This window comes from Mustela nivalis, assembly GCF_964662115.1.
Source record: "Mustela nivalis genome assembly, chromosome: 5".
NCBI lineage: Eukaryota > Metazoa > Chordata > Mammalia > Carnivora > Mustelidae > Mustela > Mustela nivalis.
Window position 1 is genome coordinate 144474473 of NC_139024.1, and position 20353 is coordinate 144494825.

At 45.5% G+C, this 20353-nt stretch overlaps 1 protein-coding gene across 13 annotated transcripts in view; it reads left to right on the plus strand.

The window, feature by feature from the left end:
- Nucleotides 1-20353, plus strand: part of PHACTR1 (phosphatase and actin regulator 1) — a 562751-nt gene that overhangs the window by 456794 nt on the left and 85604 nt on the right. For all 13 annotated transcript variants that reach the window (XM_082730196.1, XM_082730202.1, XM_082730204.1 and 10 more), the window contains one exon: nucleotides 18516-18683. In XM_082730196.1, coding sequence (XP_082586322.1) covers nucleotides 18516-18683 — 168 coding nt within the window. The remainder of the gene's footprint in view (nucleotides 1-18515; nucleotides 18684-20353) is intronic.

Sequence of the window (20353 nt, forward strand, 5' to 3'; positions counted from 1 at the left end):
ATGAATGCATTAGAAGTAGGGAGCACAAGGCACTGACTAGCTTTTGGGTTTTTTGGTTTTTTTTTTTTTATTGATTTCCGTGTAGAACCCATAATCTTAGAGTCCAGAAGAGCCTTTAGATAAAAGTTTTAAAATCCAAGAAAACAGTTTATTCTCTGGGTATATGGAGACCATGGGAGAATGCAGGACATGTTGAAGACTCCGTAAAAAGAAAACTTTTCACTGTTAGTCATGATGTAGTCGGGACACGAAATCATAAATTATTTTAATCCCATTTTCAAAAGTTGCCAGAATGTGGGTACAGCATGTTTAGGAAGAACACAACGTAAACATTCCTTTATCATCCGAAATTGTAAAAATGTAAAAACCAACTAGTGGTGGAAAATACTCTGTAATTTGATAATTTTATTTTTTTAACTATTTATTTCCCAATCTTGTGGTCTGTGTGCTTGAATCAGAACGTAAGGGTTCTCGTAGACTCACATTCATTTCTTCATTCAACAAATCGGTACTCAGTGCCCTCTCTGTGCCTGGTGGTACCCTAGGTGTTGAGTTACAACGATAACCAAAAGAGCAAAACCTTCACCTTCTCAGAGTTTCTATTCTACTAAAGGAAATGGGAAATAATTAAGCCTGTGACATGTTGTCAAGGAGCGATAAACCCTATGAAGAAAAACAAAGCAGTGGGGTAAAAAAAGACAAAGCCATAAGTGGAGCCATGATTTTAGAGAAATGCAATCCTGGAGAACTTCTGGAGGAGGTGATACTTACACAGAAATTAAGTGATCCGTGGCTGAAACGGGGGCATGGGTCCTTTCACTAACTTCCAAAAGAACTTTAACTCAGTGTGTACCTTTTAAATTCAAGCCTCTGTACTGCATTTGCCTCTCTCTCTCAGTTCTCTGCAAATCAGAGCACATCACCCTCCACCCCTGCTCAGAGCCTGCAATGGCTCCCTATCTCACTAGGAGATACTCCAAGTTCCTGTGACAGCGTGTGAAGCCCTCTGTGATTTTCACTCCAGCCCTTAAGTTTGCTTTGACCTCCCTGGCCATACCTCCTCATAACTTCCTCTTTTTTTTTTTTTTTTTAAGAATTTTACTTATTTATTGGACAGCACGAGAGAGAGAAAGAGTGTACAAGCATGGGGAGCAGCAGAAGGAGAGGGAGAAGTAGGCCCCCCGCTAAGCAGGAAGCCTCATGTGGGCCTCGATCCCAGGACCCTGGGATCATGACCTGAGCTGAAGGCAGACACTTACGAAGACCACCCAGATGCCCCTCATAACTTCCTCTCGGTGACATATCTCCAGCTCTGCTTTCCAGCCGTTGAGATTGGCCTTGGCCACTCCCTCTCCTGGAATCCTCTTCCCCCAGATGTCCATCCACACAACTCACTCTCTTTTCTAGTCTTTGCTCCAAGGTCACCTTCTCGATGCGTCTTACCCTGAAACGGCCAGACTTGACATTGCTGCTTCCTTCCGAGTCCTCCGTCCCCTTCCCCAGCTGTTTTCTTTCTTTTTTTAGTTTCTGTCTCTTCTCACCTTCAAACAGGCTCTATAAATTCTCTATTTATTGTGTTACCCTGTCTCTCTCCCGTCTCCCTCCCCCGCTGAAACTGACACTCCATCACACAGAGTGGGATCTTGGCCTGGTTGTTCAGGGATGCAGCCCAAGAGCCTCCAACAGTGGCTGAGACAGAGTCGATATTCAGCAAACGTTTACTGAGAGAAGCACATGTGCAAACCAGAGGCTCGCTGTTTATGTGCCTGTGTTGGTGAACTTCCTTGTTCTCTGCCCCGCCCCCCGCCCGTTTATTCAGCCGTCATGGGCCATGGAACTTCATTGCCAGTTATTTAAGTAGGCGATATCATTATTATGTGTATGTTTAATTAGATGGATGCTAAATACTCTCCTTTCAAATAGCGGTTTTGAAGTGTTAAGGAGAAAAGTACCCTGAAAACAGTGCGTGGTTTGGCCATTAGTGAAATAGCCATATTTCTCCAAGTTAGCAAGAATCTCAAGAGGTCAGCTGGCAAAGCTATTGTCATTTTTCCAGCATAGAGATTAAGGAGCGGAAGCCCCGTGAGGTTATTGCCTTGTCGATGGATACGCAGCCACCAGCGAGCGTGGATGCTTAAATCCCCTGCTAAGCCTGTGTGTCCTCCATTTGGGATTTATGGGAACACAGGAAACCTTTGTCACATGTTGCCAGTGTGGCTATTGGCATTGTAGCAAATCCACTCCACAAATAAACATAATGCTAGATTTGAAGAATATCAGGGTTAACGGTGGCAATCATGCTGCATCGTCCATAGAGGGTGGATGTGTGTAATTCACATGGATGTCGATATCAGGGATCAGGAGGGCAGGAGTGGGAAGGGAGACCATCTCTCTGCTGTGGGATGACACGATATCACCGCTGCCTGGGACTCCGTTCCACACCCTGAAGGGGAGCTGGCACATTCGAGAATTGTAGCTGGGGCCTGGCAGCTCTCGCAGGAGCCTCCTGAGCAGTCCCACTGAGACCCCGGGAAGGAGAGAGTCCACAGAAGAGGGAAGAAGAGCTGGGAGTGGGTCAGCGTGGAACAGCCTGGGCGCCGGTGAGCAACCTCCCTTTCCACCGCGTGCTGGGAGTTAGAGACCGCATTCCATGGCAAACAGTAAAGTGCACTGAGGTGTGCTTTTTGCCTTAATTGAGTGAGAGCAACATTTTGAAAGGTGTTCTTTTTAATTAGAAGCACGGACAGAAGCTCCCTGAAATGGACAATTCTCTTATGGATGAGGCTGCAGTTTCCTTTCTCTGGCATTCAAGAGAAAAAGAAGAAGTAGGAAAAAATAAATTAAAAAAGCTTGATATTTAAATTAAAAGGTCATTCTATTTTAAAAATTAAAATAAATATTCCCCAGGGTATCAAAGGAGATGAACGTAGTAGGCGCAGACCTTCTTAAGCCCCGTTGTTTAGCTGGTACCCCCAGTGTGTAGATGTGTAGACTTGTCTAGTTGGAGTTTGTGGGAAATGCTTTTCACAGTCTTTACCGGGCACGATTGCTTTGTCATATGTTTTCTGCTGTTTCTGATGCATTACCTAGAAATGCCCTCTTCCGAAAGCTGTGGGATAGAGTAGCTGCGTGGAAATAGAGTGTGTATCTTGAGCATCAGCGACGTCTAGCCACTTCGTGAAGCATCTCGGAGTCTAATACAAGGGATTGCCCTGGTGAGGTAGTTGGAAAGTGCTTTAAACAATAAAGAGAATAAATGAAGTTGTGATCAAAAGTCTCTTAAGCGGAGCACCTGAGTAGCTCCATGGGTTAAGCGTCTGCCTTCAGCTCATGTCATGATCTCAGGGTCCTGGGATCAAGCTCCATGTCAGGTTCCTTGCTCAGCCTGCTTCCCCCTTTCTCTCTCTGCCTGCCTCTCTGCCTACTTGTGATCTCTATGTCAAATAAATAAAAAATCTTTAAAAAAAAAAAAAGTCTTTTAAGCTACATGGTTTGTTTGTTTTTTTTTTAAGATTTTATTTATTCATTTGACAGAGACCACAAGTAGGCAGAGAGTCAGACAGAGAGGGAAGCAGGCTCCCCACCAAGCAGAGAGCCCAATGCGGGACTCGATCCCAGGACCCCCCCAAGACCACGACCCAAGCTGAAGGCAGTAGCCCAACCCACTGAGCCACCCAGGCACCCCTACATGGTTCTTTAAAAAAAAAAAATCACCATTCCAAGCCAAACAATAACTGAAATTATTGTTATAGCCGTGAGTGAGCATCCCCAGTCAATTTCCTCCTCTCTTGCGTACTTGTTGGACACCTGTTCTGTTGCAGGCATCATCCTGGGCTCTGGGAATACTAAGCTGGGACAAGCCAGGCCTCCCTAGCTGATGGAACCCACAGTCCTGGGAATTAGGGTTCAGGCACTCTGCAGTTATGACGGGGAAAGTATGGAATGTCGGGGGCACATGGAAGCAGCGCCCACCCACTCAGAAAATCTGATGTGTGATGAGAATTATTCCAGAGAAGCTAGACAGGTTGGAGGAATGTCAGAAGGGGAAGAACTAGCCCACGTGGAGGCACCGAGTTGGGGAAAAGGAAGAGAGTGTGTGTGTGTTCAGTGTGTCTCTACGGTGAGGGGATACTGGGGCGGATCATAGAGGCAGGAAAACTATTCTCGTTGTTTATTCTTTATCGTGAGAGCAGTGACAGGCTGTGGAAGGGTTTTCTGAACGATCAGATTTGCAGCCTCATTGCTCTGCCTACAGAGAAGAACATGGAAGGAGAGGCCAGGACCTGAGTCTGGGAGTTAGGATAGTAGACCATTGATGGGATTCAGTGACATGATGGGGGGGTAGTAGGAATGGCGGGAGGCTGGAGAAAGGACAGACTGGAGAATTAGAGTCAAGAGAGCCCTGGGACTGCTAACATTTGGGGAAGAAGAGGGGAGAGTACAGACATGGCAGATACTCAGGATTCTGGCTTAGGTGACCGGGTGGACAGATAGCGAGGCCGTTCACTGAGCCGATGACTCAAAACAGGTGAGCCCATGACACAAAACATTGCCATGGTTTGACCACACTGAATCTGAGATACTCAGTTGTCTACACAGACCACTAAGTATACAGATCTGGAGCTCAGGAGAGAGAACAGGGTTGGAAGTGCAGGTCTGGAAGAGCCTTTGTGTAAATGGTCATTAAGCCAACACGAGCTGATGGTAGTTCTCAGAGAGGGTGTAGAATGGGAACCTAAATGGTCCTGGTAGAAAACCCCATGGAACCCCACACTAAATGTTCTAGGAGTAAAGCAAAAATGGTCTGGGAAGAGGAAGAAGCCCTCAGAGACTGAGAAGTGGACAGAAAACTAGGAAGTAAACTGGAAATGTGTATCGGAATGGAAGCCAAGACCAGGAGCAGTGGTTTGGGGAAAAAGTAGAGTGTCAAATATAGACACATTGTGTGAGATACGGACCAAGAGGTGTCCTTTGGATTATCTGTATGATGCTTCGTTGTAGGCTTTTAAATTACCTGTGAAGCCAATGTGTGATCAGCAGGATATAAGTTAAAAGGCTCGGGTTTCAGGTCACAAAGACTTAACTCAAGAAGGGGGAAGCAATAAGCAAATTTAGACCAGTTATCTCTTGTGTTCTCTCCTCTATAGTATTCCAAATGCCTCGTTTCCAAATGCCTCGAGCAACGGTTGGGGTTTCTTTTTTTTTTTTTTCTTCTATTTGACGTCACTTTTTTTTTTTTAATTTATTTTTTATTTATTTTCGGCATAACAGTATTCATTATTTTTTCACCACACCCAGTGCTCCATGCAATCTGTGCCCTCTCTAATACCCACCACCTGGTACTCCAACCTCCCACCCCTCCCCGCCACTTCAAACCCCTCAGATTGTTTTTCAAAGTCCATAGTCTCTCATGGTTCACCTCCCCTTCCAATTTACCCCAACTCCCTTCTCCTCTCTAACTCCCCATGTCCTCCATGATATTTGTTATGCTCCACAAATAAGTGAAACCATATTATAATTGACTCTCTCTGCTTGACTGATTTCACTCAGCATAATCTCTTCCAGTCCCATCCATGTTGCTACAAAAGTTGGGTATTCGTCCTTTCTGATGGAGGCATAATACTCCATAGTGTATATGGACCACATCTTCCTTATCCATTCGTCTGTTGAAGGGCATCTTGGTTCTTTCCACAGTTTGGCGACTGTGGCCATTGCTGCTATAAACATTGGGGTAGAGATGGCCCTTCTTTTCACTACATCTGTATCTTTGGGGTAAATACGGTTAGAGTTTCTCAATGCTTATTTAATATTTATCTCCTGAGTCACTGAGTGAATGAATGACTCTCATATAGTAAAGGCTACTGGCAGGACAGCTCCAGGGTTGGTTAGTTCTTTGGTTCACGAACATGGCTAAGGGATACCATTGTCAGGCTCCAGCCCTTCATGGTAACAAGACGGCTGCAGGAATCCCGGCATCACATGCACACACCATATCCAGAGGAAAGAGAGAGGGCTATCTCTTGTTGGTATCTCTTTCCAAAAGCAAGCAAACCTTCTCCCCAAAGCTTCTCCACAATCACTCCCATTTTTCATTGAGCCGAATTTTAGGAGATAACCACAAGACGTCTTGTTGCCCTAATTTTGATGGAGGTTTCCATAGCCAAAGTTTTACAGGCAGTCAACTCCCATGGGCTGCTGCCTCGTAGGAGTTATCCTTGGGAGACCCATCTCACCATACCACCCTTTCCAGCTGCCAGTCCAGGCAGGGAAGGCTACCATGGGCGTGGGGGCATCACGGCCGCCCACCCCCCGTGGCCGCAGCCTAGCATGCTTGCTCACTCGACAGTCCTTGGTCTCCACTGACGTTTGCAATGCCAAGGCCAGCCAAACTTTGGAGGGCTAGTAGCTAGCCTTCTTTAAGTCAGGAAAGCTCATCATGCTTAGAAAACCCCTCCTGACTTGCTGAGGACTTGGCTAGATTTAGATAGGTAAGCGGGGCTTTTGACGTGAACTCCCATGTAAATATCTTGTAAAACAGCACTCTGCTAGGAGCTCCACACCTAGGATTCTGGTTCCATCCCTCTCGTCTTCCGTGTATACAAGGCACAGGGCAGCTTTCCATCTCCCGGGACTCTGCTTTCAGAATAAAAGCAACCCCAGGACCTTGACTGCCCACACCAGCAAAGCCTTGCTTTCCTTCCTTCCTCGCTTGCGGTGCCCAGTCCTTATCTTGCTTGATTGAAGGCATCTGTTAACCAACCATCGGGGTCCTCCTAGTGTCTCAGGGAATACCCACAGGGTGGCTTGTTCTTCAGCTCCATTCTGCCCTTGCTTGGCCTCTTATAGGGTGGTTGGGAAGATCCAAGGACGGGGTCCAGGTTGACCTTTTAAGCCCTTGCCTGCTCAATAAAATTGGCGGTGCTCTCCACCAGACTTCTGTCCTGTACTGCTTTTCTGCTCTTCTTAGATGCCTGCCTTCCCTTGCCTGCCTCCCCTTCCCTGTTCCCTTTCCCCTGAGCCTGGGCTGTCCCTGGTGCCCCCCGGGAGAGCGGAGATTCCAGTGTGAGACCTCAGGACTCCGCAGGTGTGCCCGCCGCGTCGCTCTGCTGCTGTCCTCTGCCTGTGCGCTGGAGCACATCTTCGCTCCCCAGGTCTCTCTTAATTTCTCGGAGGGAAATATTATCCACTAAATTGCCCGCTTACCGTGATGTCACCCAGGTTAGCCACACCCTCTCAGCCTCCCAGTTCCAGAAATGTGTCCCCGTTTTCACGTTCATCGGTGCCACGATGGTGATTTTCAAGTCCGTTGTGAGCAGTGCCGTCCAGTAGAATTTTTGGCCGTGACAGAAATGTTCTGTCATCATCTATGTTTGCCACCCCGGCAGCCTGTAGCTAGCCTCACGTGCTTGTTGAGCACCTCAAGTGTGGCTAGCGTGACTGAGGGGGTCTGCATTTAAAATTTTATTTAGTTTTAACTAATAAATCACCACCTGAGGCTATTGGAGAACCCAGCTAGAGAAACAGAGTTGCTTACCTCTGTCCCTGTCACTGCTCTCTAACCCCGACTCTAGCCATTGAGTATTTTTTTTTTTTTTAATCTTGGATACCAGCTTCAGCTGGGCGACCCTAATAACTGTGCAAGGGCCCTAGCACAATGATGCAGGGTGATTCCGTGAGAGTCACATGATCTCATAATCGCACAGGGAGAAGCTGTGACATCCCATTCATTTCATATTTGGTCCCTGCCCCAGTTGCATTTTTTATATTAAAATGCGCAGGAATAGCAAGATGGCAAATCCTCTTCGAACGACAAACCTTGGAGCGGAGTCATCATTGGAAATCATGGTCAGAGCCTTCATACTTAGGATAGATGATGTAAGAACGATTGGCCTTCAGTGTGATGATGGGGGGACAGGCAGAGCTGTTCCCAGGACGGATGAAAGAAATAGCTCTGGGAAGGAGACACCACTGTTGGATGCACTGGGGCGTTTGCGGGCCCTGCAAGCAGCCAAGAGTCCACATGAGCGATGATTTGTTGACCCTCGGGTCCAGTAGAGGCAGGAAATGCTGATAAATCCAGCAGAAAACAGCTGCAGGGAAGTGTAGCCGAAACAGGCTCCCCAAGGTCAACGGCATTTTTGTGACAGGAAGTCATTGCACCTCACATATTTAACAGCTTTGGCAAAGGCTTCTTAGTAATGTCAAAATAGGATGTGAAATCCAGAGCAGTAGCAATGCTAAAAAAGGTGAGGTGATTCTCCAAACACAAAAACATGGGCCGCTCCATTCCATGTAAGAAATCATCCCAAGTGTTGGAGTATCGGCTAAATTCTGATACTGAACTACAACTTGTACAGATTTTTAAGGTATTAGGCTCAAAAGGACTCTGAGCTACACAGATGCTTGTATCAGACAGAAAGGAACCCCAGGGCTCTTGCACAGTTGTTCCTCTGTATCTGCTGGTCAGAAAAATCCAAAGACTTGTAGCTGCAAATCAAGTGGGAGATCTCTAACTTGTAGATTCCCAAAATTGTCTGTGTCTGCCTCAAATCCTGATGGTGCAGAGACACACAGACACACCCGCAGTGACTTTTTCGCAGTGGAAAACAAAGCCCACCAGAAAAACAGAGAAAGAGAGAGACTGTTGGGGTTTTTTGTTTTGCTTTTGCAAAGAAGATGCTCACTTCAGGTCTTTTTAAACACTCGGGAATCAAATGCATTCGTTCGCCAACCAGGCAATATTTGAGAGGAATTGTATTGCTTTCTGTGTATGCTTAAAATTCTACAAAATGTTATCTGTAGCACCATTTAGTTTAATTGCATCCATTGCCTGAACTCAGGCAAATGGAAGAAAATATCTCCCACAAAATCTGACCCATGCCAGAGAGCCATTTCCAACTCAGGTTTAAAGCTTTTAACCTTTTCAGTGATGCCCTTAGATAAGTTCTTTCTTAGTTCACTGTTGCTCGGCTGATCATTTGACTATGAGAGCAGCTAGTGGCCTTGACTAGTGATTGAAAAGGTTATCGGGATTAATGGACGCTTTGCCAAACGGTATATTGCAGCTCAAGTGACAGCTTTGTAGGTTTCAAAACAATGACTCCGTCACCTGCAGGAGTGGATTTTTTTTCCTGCTCTAGTGGAAAAAGTGGCAAGAAAAAAAAGTCAATGAAGCCTTTGCTTCGTGCCTTACTAATCTTAGGACAACCCCTACCAGAGGAATACTTTCTTGGGCAATTACCTTCCGCTGTAACTCATCCGCCCCCCAGTGGAGGCGCCCTTCTTTGGTCAAAGAGCCTGTCTGGGGAGCTAAACTGAGAACATAGAACGGGCTGAATAGTAAGTAGCTCTTGTCTCAAGGGAAACAGGAGTGAGCCAGTGTTGGCAGCAGGCTCGTTCTCACAATGAGAACGGTTTGCTATAACCCAGGTGGCTTTGCTTTTTGTTTTGCTTTAATTGTAGCCATTGGGGATCACCGATGAGTCTAAGATTGACACATGAAGCCTGCTTATATACTCTTTGTTCTTTACGGTGGAAGCCTCAGTATAGCCAAGATTTCATGACGTCATTCACCCTTCTCTGCTGCAAGGACTTAGCAGGGATGTAATTTGGGTTTTAACTCTATCGTCTACAGGTCTTACTTATAAAGGATTTCTATACGGCTCTTTCACCATCCTTGAGGAAGCAAAATCTCAAAATAAGTCATTTTAGATGGGATCACATGCTCTCAGCACTTCCGAGCTCATTACCTGCCAATTGTGTAACTTTACACAAGTTATTGAAACCATCTGGTGTTCGCTTTCCTTTTTACAGGGAAGGGGATTTTTGTACCAACTCCACAGAATTCTTTTATGTATATATTAAATGAACAAGAACCTGGCTCAGATAAATTCCCATCATGTTGTTTAAGGGATTGTTACTAATTTATAGAAAATGTCCAGCATTGTGCCTGGCACTCCAAAATGCTTAAAAATATTTTTCTGACCGTCCCTTTCACTGTCCCAATATTTTTTCTCCTTGTCTTTCTACTGAATATAGAGGCTTTGTAGGTAAAGCACAGGCTTCTAGTACTATGCTAAAACTTTACTTAACCGTTTTTTCTTAATAAAAATATAGCACTTTAGGGGCGCCTGGGTGACTCAGTGGGCTAAAGCCTCTGCCTTTGGCTCAGGTCATGATCTCAGGGTCCTGGGATTAAGCCCCGCATCGGGCTCTCTGCTCAGTGGGGAACCTGCTTCCTCCTCTCTCTCTACCTGCCTCTCTGCCTACTTGTGATCTCTGTCTGTCAAATAATAAATAAAATCTTTACAAAATATATAGCACTTTATTGGCAAACAATAAACCTGAAACCCATCAATGTATTTCCCGGTTCTCACCATAGGCTCAAATAGAGCAAGTCAGACAAGAAAAAGCCTAAATGAAACATGATTTGCTGTTTCAGCTTCTCTGTTATTTCATGCTTGTTTGTAAGATTGTTTTTGTTGTTTGTTTGTTTGTTTGTTTCTGGGGGGGGAGGGTAGTTATCCTTATTTCTTCCCACTGTCCTGCACATAGTACTTCGATCTTTCAGAAGTTGGGTATTATCCAACACAGCCCTTTTTTGTTTTCAAGGGACAAAAACTGAAGTCCCAAAAGTTCAGTAACTTGTTGCCAACCAATGATGGCAAAAACAAGAACACCGCTCTCCCTACGCTGAGAGTCTGGGCTCTTTCCACCACACCTGCTGTTTCTTTCTTCCTACCCAGCCCTCCCGAGAATGAGTTGGGGGGCTCACCAGTGCTCTCCTGTCCGAGGACACACACAGAGCATGGTTTAAACACCATCCTATCTGTCACCTTCTGTTTCTTTTTTACCTGAGATCAAAAAGGCATTCTCTTCTCCTGAGACTCCAGACTCCTAAGGATTGGAAGCGTCTAATATTAGCGCTCTTGGTAAAGGCTAGTCTGGAGGAAGTCATTGACAACAACTTTCTATTCGTGCCCTCCCCCCAAGCCCGGACCTCACATTAGCTCCCCAAGAAGAAGGTCTAAGTGCTGGATCAACACTGGTCCAAGGTGAGGAGCAAAAATGCAGAGTACACCCCCAGTGGATAGATTTGCTCTACCCTGTAGAGCAACAGGGACCTAGTGATGCGGTCGGTCACTACAGAGAAGGGTAGGAAGCCAGGCCAAAAAATAAAAAATAAAAAAATTGAGGACTTAGGGAAAATCAGTGCCTCTCCAAGTAATCAGAGAGGTGAGGAAGAGGTTTTCCTCCAAAAAAGAACTATTATTCATTTAATATAATATATATATATTTTTTATTTAATATAACAGCAGCACACAAATGCTTATGTTGTTGTCTTGTTTGTTTTACAAATGGAAGCATCTTTCCAGAAAAAAAGTTAATGATTATTAAATTCACTTACATCTCGCCAAATGTACTTCGGGACTTTGCCAGCCTGCAGGCGGATTTCATTTTGATGTGATCCCGATCCACAGGTACACACGGCTCTCCGTTCTGCCCTTGTACTTGACATCAATTCAGACACATTTTTGTTTTTCCAGACACATTTTTTTAATGTCTGGGCACTGCCCACATGGTCACTTTGTTTGCATTTCTTTCATTCCCGGCAAGGCTCTGCATTTGCCAAGGGGCACCCGGGACGCTTGGCTTTCATTTGTTTGTACACATACTCTTCGGACTCGCAATAGTTTGTCTTAGCTACGTTTGCTCCTGTCTCCCCACGACGCTGCTCTTTTTCTTACATTTGTCATATAGCATTTTATTTTGCAAATTAAAAACCAAAAAGTTTCATGAGTAAGCCAAAACTCACCATCTGGCTTCCCTCTGATGCAATCTGAATAAATAAATATGTGTGTGCACACTTTACTGTTTCTTTTGGTTCACGTGAAATATTGCCATAATGGTGCATGTTTAGGTGTGAAGCAATACTTTATACTCGTCGTCAACTATCATTTATTTAGCTGAAGATGTCTTATCCAACTAGAAATGCATTTTAATTTTTTTTAAGATTTTATTTTTTTATTTGACAGAGACACAGTGAGAGAGGGAACACAAGCGGGGGGATGGGAGAGGGAGAAGCAGGCTCCTGCTGAGCAGGGAGTCCAATGTGGGGCTCAAACCCAGGACCCTGGGATAATGGCCTGAGCCAACAGATGCTTAACGACGGAGCCACCCAGGCACCCCTAGAAATCCATTTTTAAACATAGGTGTTAATATAATCCACATGCATACCCTTGAAAAATCAGATTGGGGGGCAAGCTTAAGTTTATATTAAAGTATTTTTTCAGGGGTGCCCGGGTGGCTCAGTCAGTTAAACACCTGCCTCCAGGTAAGGTCATGATCTCAGGGTTCTGGGATCCAGCCCCACATGCGTGGGGGAGAGAGTCCCTGCTCAGCGGGGAGGCTGCTTCTCTCTCTCCCTCTGCTTTTCCCCCTGCTTGTGCTTTCTCTCTCTCTCAAATAATTAAATAAAATCTTTAAAAATATATATATATATTTTTTTCAGAATTAAAATTGATACTTTCTTGTCTTCAACTTCAAAGCGCCATGAACCATGAGCCCTCTCAGAACACAGTATCTTTTGTGCGATTTTTCATGTTATGTAATGTAGATGTTGTTCCACGGCTTTCCGTGACGACCTAAAAAAATTCCTGTTGTCCATTCGCCATGTGACCTTCATGTATTAAAAAAACAATTTCAGTTAAAGCTTAAGCTTTGAGAAAAGCTCATTGATCAGAAGGTGTCCGTTGCCCTAAACCAGAGAATATTCCTAAAGCAAAACAATAATCGAGGAAAATTAAAACAAAAAAGCCCTCAAATATAGGCACAAAGGTGACACCCGATTCTAGGGAGATAGCTGCCACTCCCAAATAAACCAAAAACAAAACTTTTCTTAATGTATCTTTTGAGCCAGTCCTCTGGACCGCAACTGTTATGTTATTCATACTTTCAGAACATTACAGAAAATTCCATGCGATAACAAAATCTTCCTCAAGTGCGTGGTCTCCTGTGTGCAGAGCGCAAGTCTTCCGTCTGACTTGGGCTCTCAGGATGTTACTTCCCACTTTTGCTGCTTTTCCCACCTCTCACACTAATTCCTCCCCATGTCTGTGTTTCTGCGTTTCTTCCTCTGTGTTGCCTGTGTCTTCCCTTAGCACTTGGCGTCATGCCTGGCTTGTGGGAGGGGTGGCAGGGTGGGCTGTGGTAAAGCTCCAGGGCGTGGAGGATAGGAGACCGGGTGGGAGTTTCTACAAGTTTCAGAAGGTGCTGAAAGCAAACGTGGTCCTACCCACGAGACCGTGGTGAGAGCGTGCGGTTTCTGGGTCGTGATGCCTCTTGTTAATTACAGGCTCTCGACAGATGTTTGCCCGCTGAATGAGTGAATTCGCCATCACCTTTCCCTTCACTCCCCTTGATTTGGTTGTTAACATGACTCTACCAACATCTTCATTTCTTACGTCTCACGAGAAGAGGGAATAAGGCTGGCACAGTTTCCAGGACCAGTTCTATAGCTTAGATCCATTGCTTTCTACGTCTCATTATTTAAAATTTATGACCCTGACTTGCGCTCACTTCCGCATCATGTTCTCAATCATGTCTGCGACCTGATTTTATCTTGTTAAATATGTCTGCATCTGGCTCACATTTTAATTTTCTGCTCTCCCCTACGGCTCTCCCCAACCCCGTATGCCTTTGTGACAAGTTCATATTCACGATCCCTGGTTAGACAATGCAACCTCCTGCTTTCTTGTCCTCTTTGAGGTTTAAACCTACTACTGTGTTCCCCGTTAGCTCCATAAACAGCATTTCCTATCCCAGACCTCATCAGGACTAGGCACAGTTGACATTCCATATTCTCTTGCATCTCTGATTCCTAATGTCCAATCCAGTGGTCTTAAATTGTGGAACTCTGACCAGCCAAAGCAGCTCAAGCATCCCCCAAGAACTTGCTAGCCAGGGCGCCTTGGTGGCTCAGTGAGTTAAAGCCTCTGCCTTCGGCTCAGGTCATTTTCCCAGGGTCCTGGGATTGAGCCCCGCATCGGGATCTTTGCTCAGCAGGGAGCCTGCTTCCCCCTCTCTCTCTGCCTGACTCTCTACCTACTTGTGATCTCTGTCTGTCAAATAAATAAATAAAATCTTAAAAAAAAAAAAAAAAAAAAAAGAACTTGCTAGCCATGCATATTCTCTGTCCCAACCCAAAACCACCGGCACAGAAACTCGGGGGGTGGAACCAAGCCCCACTGCAGGGAGTTGTGATGCCCACTGCAGCCCGAGAAACATCGTCTCAGTTCCTCGGACCTCCAGAGTCTTCCCCCTTCTTCCTGTTCCCGCTACTCCTTCCTACTACCGGTAGTTTTGAAAACTATTCCAAATCATTTTAGAAGATCATGTAAAACATCCAAATAATTTCCAATATTATATAGGGCAATATTATTTCTAATATTATTTCTAATATAATTTCTGATATTAGTATAAAAAGCAAACTCTTTCTCATCTGCAATAACAAGACAGTGATGATCTTGATAGATGAACGTATAATTAGTCCATGAGACTCCCCTTCATCGGGAAGGTTAAGTTCTTTCTAAAAAAAAAAAAAAGTAAAACAGGTTTTTTAATAATTTGAATTAAAATGCCAATAAAGAAGCTGATAAACTATGCTTTTTATATACTCTTCAAATTCATCGGATTTGGAATGACCAGACATTGGGAATCCCCAGCTGATTTCTTGGCTTGATGATGCATAAATGGGGTCAGTTACATTACTATTTCCGCTTTTGTGTATGTCTGAAAATGTCACAAGAATTTAAAACAGCAGCTACTTAACAGTGGCAACACCACTGTAGCCCCATGTTAAATGAATTCAAAACAGGTGGTCTTCCATTTTTTTTTTAAGATTTTATTTATTTGACACAGAAATCACAAGTAGGCAGAGAGGCAGGCAGAGAGAGAGGAGGAAGCAGGCCTCCACTGAGCAGAGAGCCCGATGTGGGGCTCGATCCCAGGACTCCGAGATCATGACTTGAGCTGAAGGCAGAGGCTTAATCCACTGAGTCACTCAGGCGCCCTGATGGTCTTCACTTTTGTCACGATTGTTTTTGGTCATAAATGATATAATAATGGATTTGTCATCTTTGTTGATTGGTTTCAGTTTATTTCCACTAGATTAGGGTGTGTGTGTGTGTGTGTGTGTGTGTGTGTACACATATATATGTAGGTAGATAAGTAGGTAAAATATGGTTATCAAGGTCAATATTGAAGAAATGATCAAAAGCTAAGAAATTCATGTGGTCTGTGCATTGCTGCTGTGTAAATAGAGAAACCCTTCACAGAACAATTTTCCAAGATTCAAGTATATGTCACTTAGATTTTGAAATGCTAATACACGTAAGTTTTGTCTATTGGAATTTCTCCTAAAAGGGGAGGATTCTAATTTCAGAAAAGGCATTATGCAGGGAGGTGATGGGCAGAACCTCCTTTTTTCATTATATCATAAAACACAAGAAACCCTTTTATGAGCAGCCATAGGAAGATAGCTAACTAAAATTCAGTTATTCATCCAATATAATTAAGATTATAATTATGCAAATTATAATGTTTATAATAGTAAAACAATACATAAAATCTGATGCCTAGTAAGATCACAACAATATGTACCCACAAATAAACTGTTATGCTGTCTTACCCTTTTTTCTTCATTTTTATTTTTCTAGTGGGAATGTATTTTTAGAAATTATGACAGTGGAATTCCCAAGATTGTTTCCTCTCCAAACAATCTTTGGACTTAGCAAAGTTACGTTTAATCTACAGGGAGCTAAATTTTTTGAGAGTTCCTCTGTCTCTCGGACGGCTTCTCCATCATTAGCAAAGCCACCAGCACTAAGCTAGCCACCTTGACGAAACCAAGATTCATAAATTAAGTATCCAACTACACTTGTATCTTTACCCCAGTCCTGCTTCTCAGATACTTTTTTTTTTAAAGATTTATTTATTTATTTGACAGGCAAAGATCACAGGTAGGCAGAGAGGCAGGCAGAGAGAGAGGAGGAAGCAGGCTCCCCGCCGAGCAGAGAGCCCGATGTGGGGCTCGAACCCAGGACCCTGGGATCATGACCTGAGCCGAAGGCAGTGGCTTTAACCCATTGAGCCACCCAGGCACCCACTTCTCGGATACATTTTACCTGTCCAAAAGTACAACAGTCATTTGATTCTGCTGGTACCCCGAAGAACCAGAACTTGGCACGGGGCCTTGAAAGCCCCCTCCTCTTCGGGTTGTCTTAACTGGGACATTTATTACACCAGAAACATCAAAAACCAAAGTGGTTTCCTAGGGATGTGTTAAACGGAGTGGCAGCGGCATCATTGTTCCACCAACTGGGAACATGAAGTGTTGGTGCTTCCCATGGCATCACCCACGAGAACATGCTAAATTCAAGCATGTTGAGGGGACTAGGGACTGTCCCCAAGGGGACTGCAATGCAATAACACACCACTGCAGCCCTTTCCTCCTGAAGACTTTTGGTTTGGCTGTGTACCTAGAGTTCATACTGCTCTTCTTCTCTTATCAACAAGGAGTAGTAATCATTTTGTTAATTGCAATTGTACTAACTATCATGCCATTTCAGGCACACAGAAGGACCAAATTAAAAAAATGGGGAGAGGGCACCTGGGTGGCTCGGTGTGTTAAAGCCTCTGTCTTCAGCTCGGGCCATGATCTCAGGGTCCTAGGATCAAGCCCCAAGTCGGGCTCTCTGCTTAGCAGGAAGCCTGCTTCTCCCTCACTCTCTGCCTGCCTCTATGCCTACTTGTGATCTGTGTCTGTCAAATAAATAAATAAATAAAATTTTTGTAAAAGAAAGAAAAAAATGGGGAGGGGCCACCTGGGTGGCTCGGTGGGTTAAAGGCTCTACCTTTGGCTCGGGTCGTGGTCTCGGCGTCCTGGGATTGAGCCCCACATCAGGCTCTCTGCTCAGCGGGGAGCCTGCTTCCCCCTCTCTCTCTCTGCCTGCCTCTCTGCCTACTTGTGTTCTCTCTCTCTGTGTCAAATAAATTAAATCTTTTTTAAAAAATAAAAAATAAAAAATAATTTAAAAGAAAAGAAAAAAAATGGGGAGAAAACCACAATCTAACAGTGTGACAGTGCTTTCTGTCATCTGCCTCAGATGATTCTTTGGTATCTCTTCTGGTTTTTTCTGGGTTTATACAAGATTCAGGTCAAATAGCCTATGTCCTTGAACCATATGCCGTCGAAAGCCTGTTGGTGTGTAGGTAACTCTGTTGAGCATTTCATAAGGCCAGTTCCAACTGGGGAAACTGGGGAGGGACGGAGCTGGCAGAGCCCCCTTTTACCACCACATACTGTTGTGATGAAATTAAAGCCTTGGGAGGCGCATCGCACAAGAAAAGGATTATTTATACAAGGTCTACTTTGGGAGTCATTTCCCTGTTTCATTTTTCTACAAGTAAATCCTCTTTCTTCCGGTTGTAAGGCACGTGATTGCTTTGCCGGGTTCTGTGTTTCTGACTAAGCATAACGTAGGAGTCTTTCCTCTGGATATTTATTCATCTTCCCGGAACAGCTTTCCATCCTCTTTAAAAATTAATTTGACTTTAATGTCTCATTATTTAGGACTCCCCTGGGCTAGAATGAGATCACCCTGGGGGAGTTTTGATTTGACAAATGGCCATTGTGTGGGAGCCTTTGATCCTCTCCTGGGGTGCTAACTAGCTGCCTGCCCCTGGCTTTGAGGAGCTTTAAGCAAGATCAAAGTCTGCTCCCCTCCAGGCGTGATCACTGGTGGACGCTGGGAGAATCCTGGCACTTACTTCCCAGCATCCTTAGGATGCCGCAGCCCTCGGCTGTGGTCTGAAGCCCCCTGTGAGTGGTCAGTGCTCATAAGGTTTGCAGAAGGCGGGACCCTCCAGTGCCAGTGAGGCGTGGCCCCTGTTGTTAGGAGGGGGGCGGGCCGGGGGGGGGTTCGAACTCCTAAACATTTATCTGCCTGGAGAAACTGGATCCTGGCGGGAAGAAAAAAGACAAAAAGAGGATGAATTTTTCCTAGAGCCTTAGAGAACCATGCTTCTGGTGTTTGTTGAGTGTTATGAAGCCCTTGGCTCCCCAAGGTAGACATTTCTACTCCTGGTTTTCCAATCCCTGAGGCCTGCTCAGTTTTTCCAGTTTTCCAAAATTAGAAAGAAAGGTTCATTTTAATTCACTTTTGTTTTTAAAAAAAAAAAAAAAGTACAAAATAGGCGGTTTTGGTTAGAAAGATGGAGAGTAAAGCAGGCAATTTGCTAGAGGTCACTGGAAATTGCCACCCTCGGGGTCAGATGCCTTATGTCTAAAAATAAAACAAGTGTCTGAAAAGCGAAAGAACAAGGGCAGATTTTACAGACTGACCTTGATAAAGATTGTTCAAAAACATCTAGATTCAGTTAGCCGACGATAAATGTCATCCTTCCCTGGAAGGTGGGCGCTGTCTAACTGTGCCGTCTCCTTCTCGCGCCCACAGACGGGGAGCTCTCCATATCGAACGAAGATGATTCGCTGGAAAACGGACAGTCCCTGAGCTCCAGCCAACTGTCTCTGCCAGCCCTATCCGAAATGGAGCCGGTCCCCATGCCCAGGGATCCCTGCTCATACGAGGTGCTCCAGCCTTCAGACATCATGGATGGGACAGGTAAAGCCCCCGGCCGAGTTGCCTGTGGCATTCGGGACCTGTAGCCTGGCGGGACTTGAACTTCTGTTTGGCACCACCCCGAGCCTCTGAATCTCCTGGAAATGGGAATGAAATTGTCCAATCAGGACATATTTACACCTAGTGTGCCACAGTGTTTCAAAAAGATATTTTGTAATCTTAATGTCTTTAAAGAAGACGTGCCCTGTGTTTGTACTGTGGGGGATTTAAAATGTTATTGGTGTTTTGTTTTCCCCTAGAACCCATTTCTGTTAAGCTAAGGAATCCTGTACTTCTTCTATACCATACCTAACTCACGTGTTCGTAAAACCCTAGCATGGCCCTTAAGCCCAGCCTCCGCATACCAGCTAATGGTTGGATCGATTTAGCAAATTGTATCCGTTTACCGCACACAATCGATGTGTTGATTGGCTATTAAATTGTCTACACTCTCCCGGTTAACGTGAATGCTGCTGATAGGTGATGTGGGGCGCCATTGGACTGTCACGACTTCTTTGGTCCAAAGCCCTCCGAATGGTCAGTACTCACTCCCTCAGAAGGTTTGCAGAAGTGGGGTCAGGGGTGTCTTCCCAATAGCTAGTAAGGAGCGATCCTTGTTCTCAAGAAGCAAGCCAGCTTGGGGGAGGGACCTTCTGGGATCTCCAGAGTGTGGGGAGAAAGGCCACATCCCTTTTTCCACACCATATGCCAAGTCTGCAGCAGCAGAGCTCCGGTGGGAGGACGGGAGAGCCGGGTCACACAGCCCGTGCCATACTCCTCCTTGGGACCTAGTGTGTCATTTCTCCGATGCTGATGATAGTGGGGTCCCTTGGGAGAGGGGAGAGAACAGTGCTCACGAAGGCCTTGATGCTACAGGGAACACTGCAACCCAGATCAGGGAGGAGGAAGAGGTTAGGGGAGAGTCACTGGAGTCATTCCTGTCAGAGCAGGGATGAGAGGAAGGAGGCGGCGCGTTGGAGTTGCATTCTCCCCGAGGCTGAGAAGACGATTCTAGCGAAAGCAGTGAATTGTGTTTCTCATTCCGGCCTTTCTTGGGATGTTGGATCGCGCAGATTTGACCGTTAGAGGGAGATCTGTCATCCCAGCGAACCCAGAGTTGCAGGCTCGCTGGCCAGGCCGTCCCCCGCCCCCACTCCGGGACAGCTCTTAACTAGAGCCAGTCGGGGTCTCCCGTGGTGGGAAGGAAGAGCCAGACCCAGTGCGGAGCAAAGAGAAGTGGGGGAAAGCAAGCAGAAAAACCATCATTCTGGCCAGAGAGAGGAGAGAGGAAGCAGGGAGACAGAAAGGCATTGTCTTGGTGCATCCTCTGTCTGGTCAAGGTTTATAGGGACCCCTAAATCGGTAAGGTGCCTGTTGACAGCCTCTGCCCAGCTCCGCTGGTGAGCAGCCACCCCACGCGTGTGGGGACACCCGGCCTGGTATCAGCCTCCGGGGGCTCCTTCGTGACTTCATGTCCCAGACCCGGGGAGACCCAGTGGGCAAAAAGCAAGACCCCAGCATCTTCTCTGTCTCGCTCTGGACAAAGGGCCAATGGGCCCAAGGGAAGATGCCAGCCTTGGGTGCTGGTTTGGTTTGGATGGGGGCCCTTTGTCCCTGGCCCTCTGCACCTGCCATCGGTCGATTGTTGCTGTGGTCCCATGAGTCACGTTTTA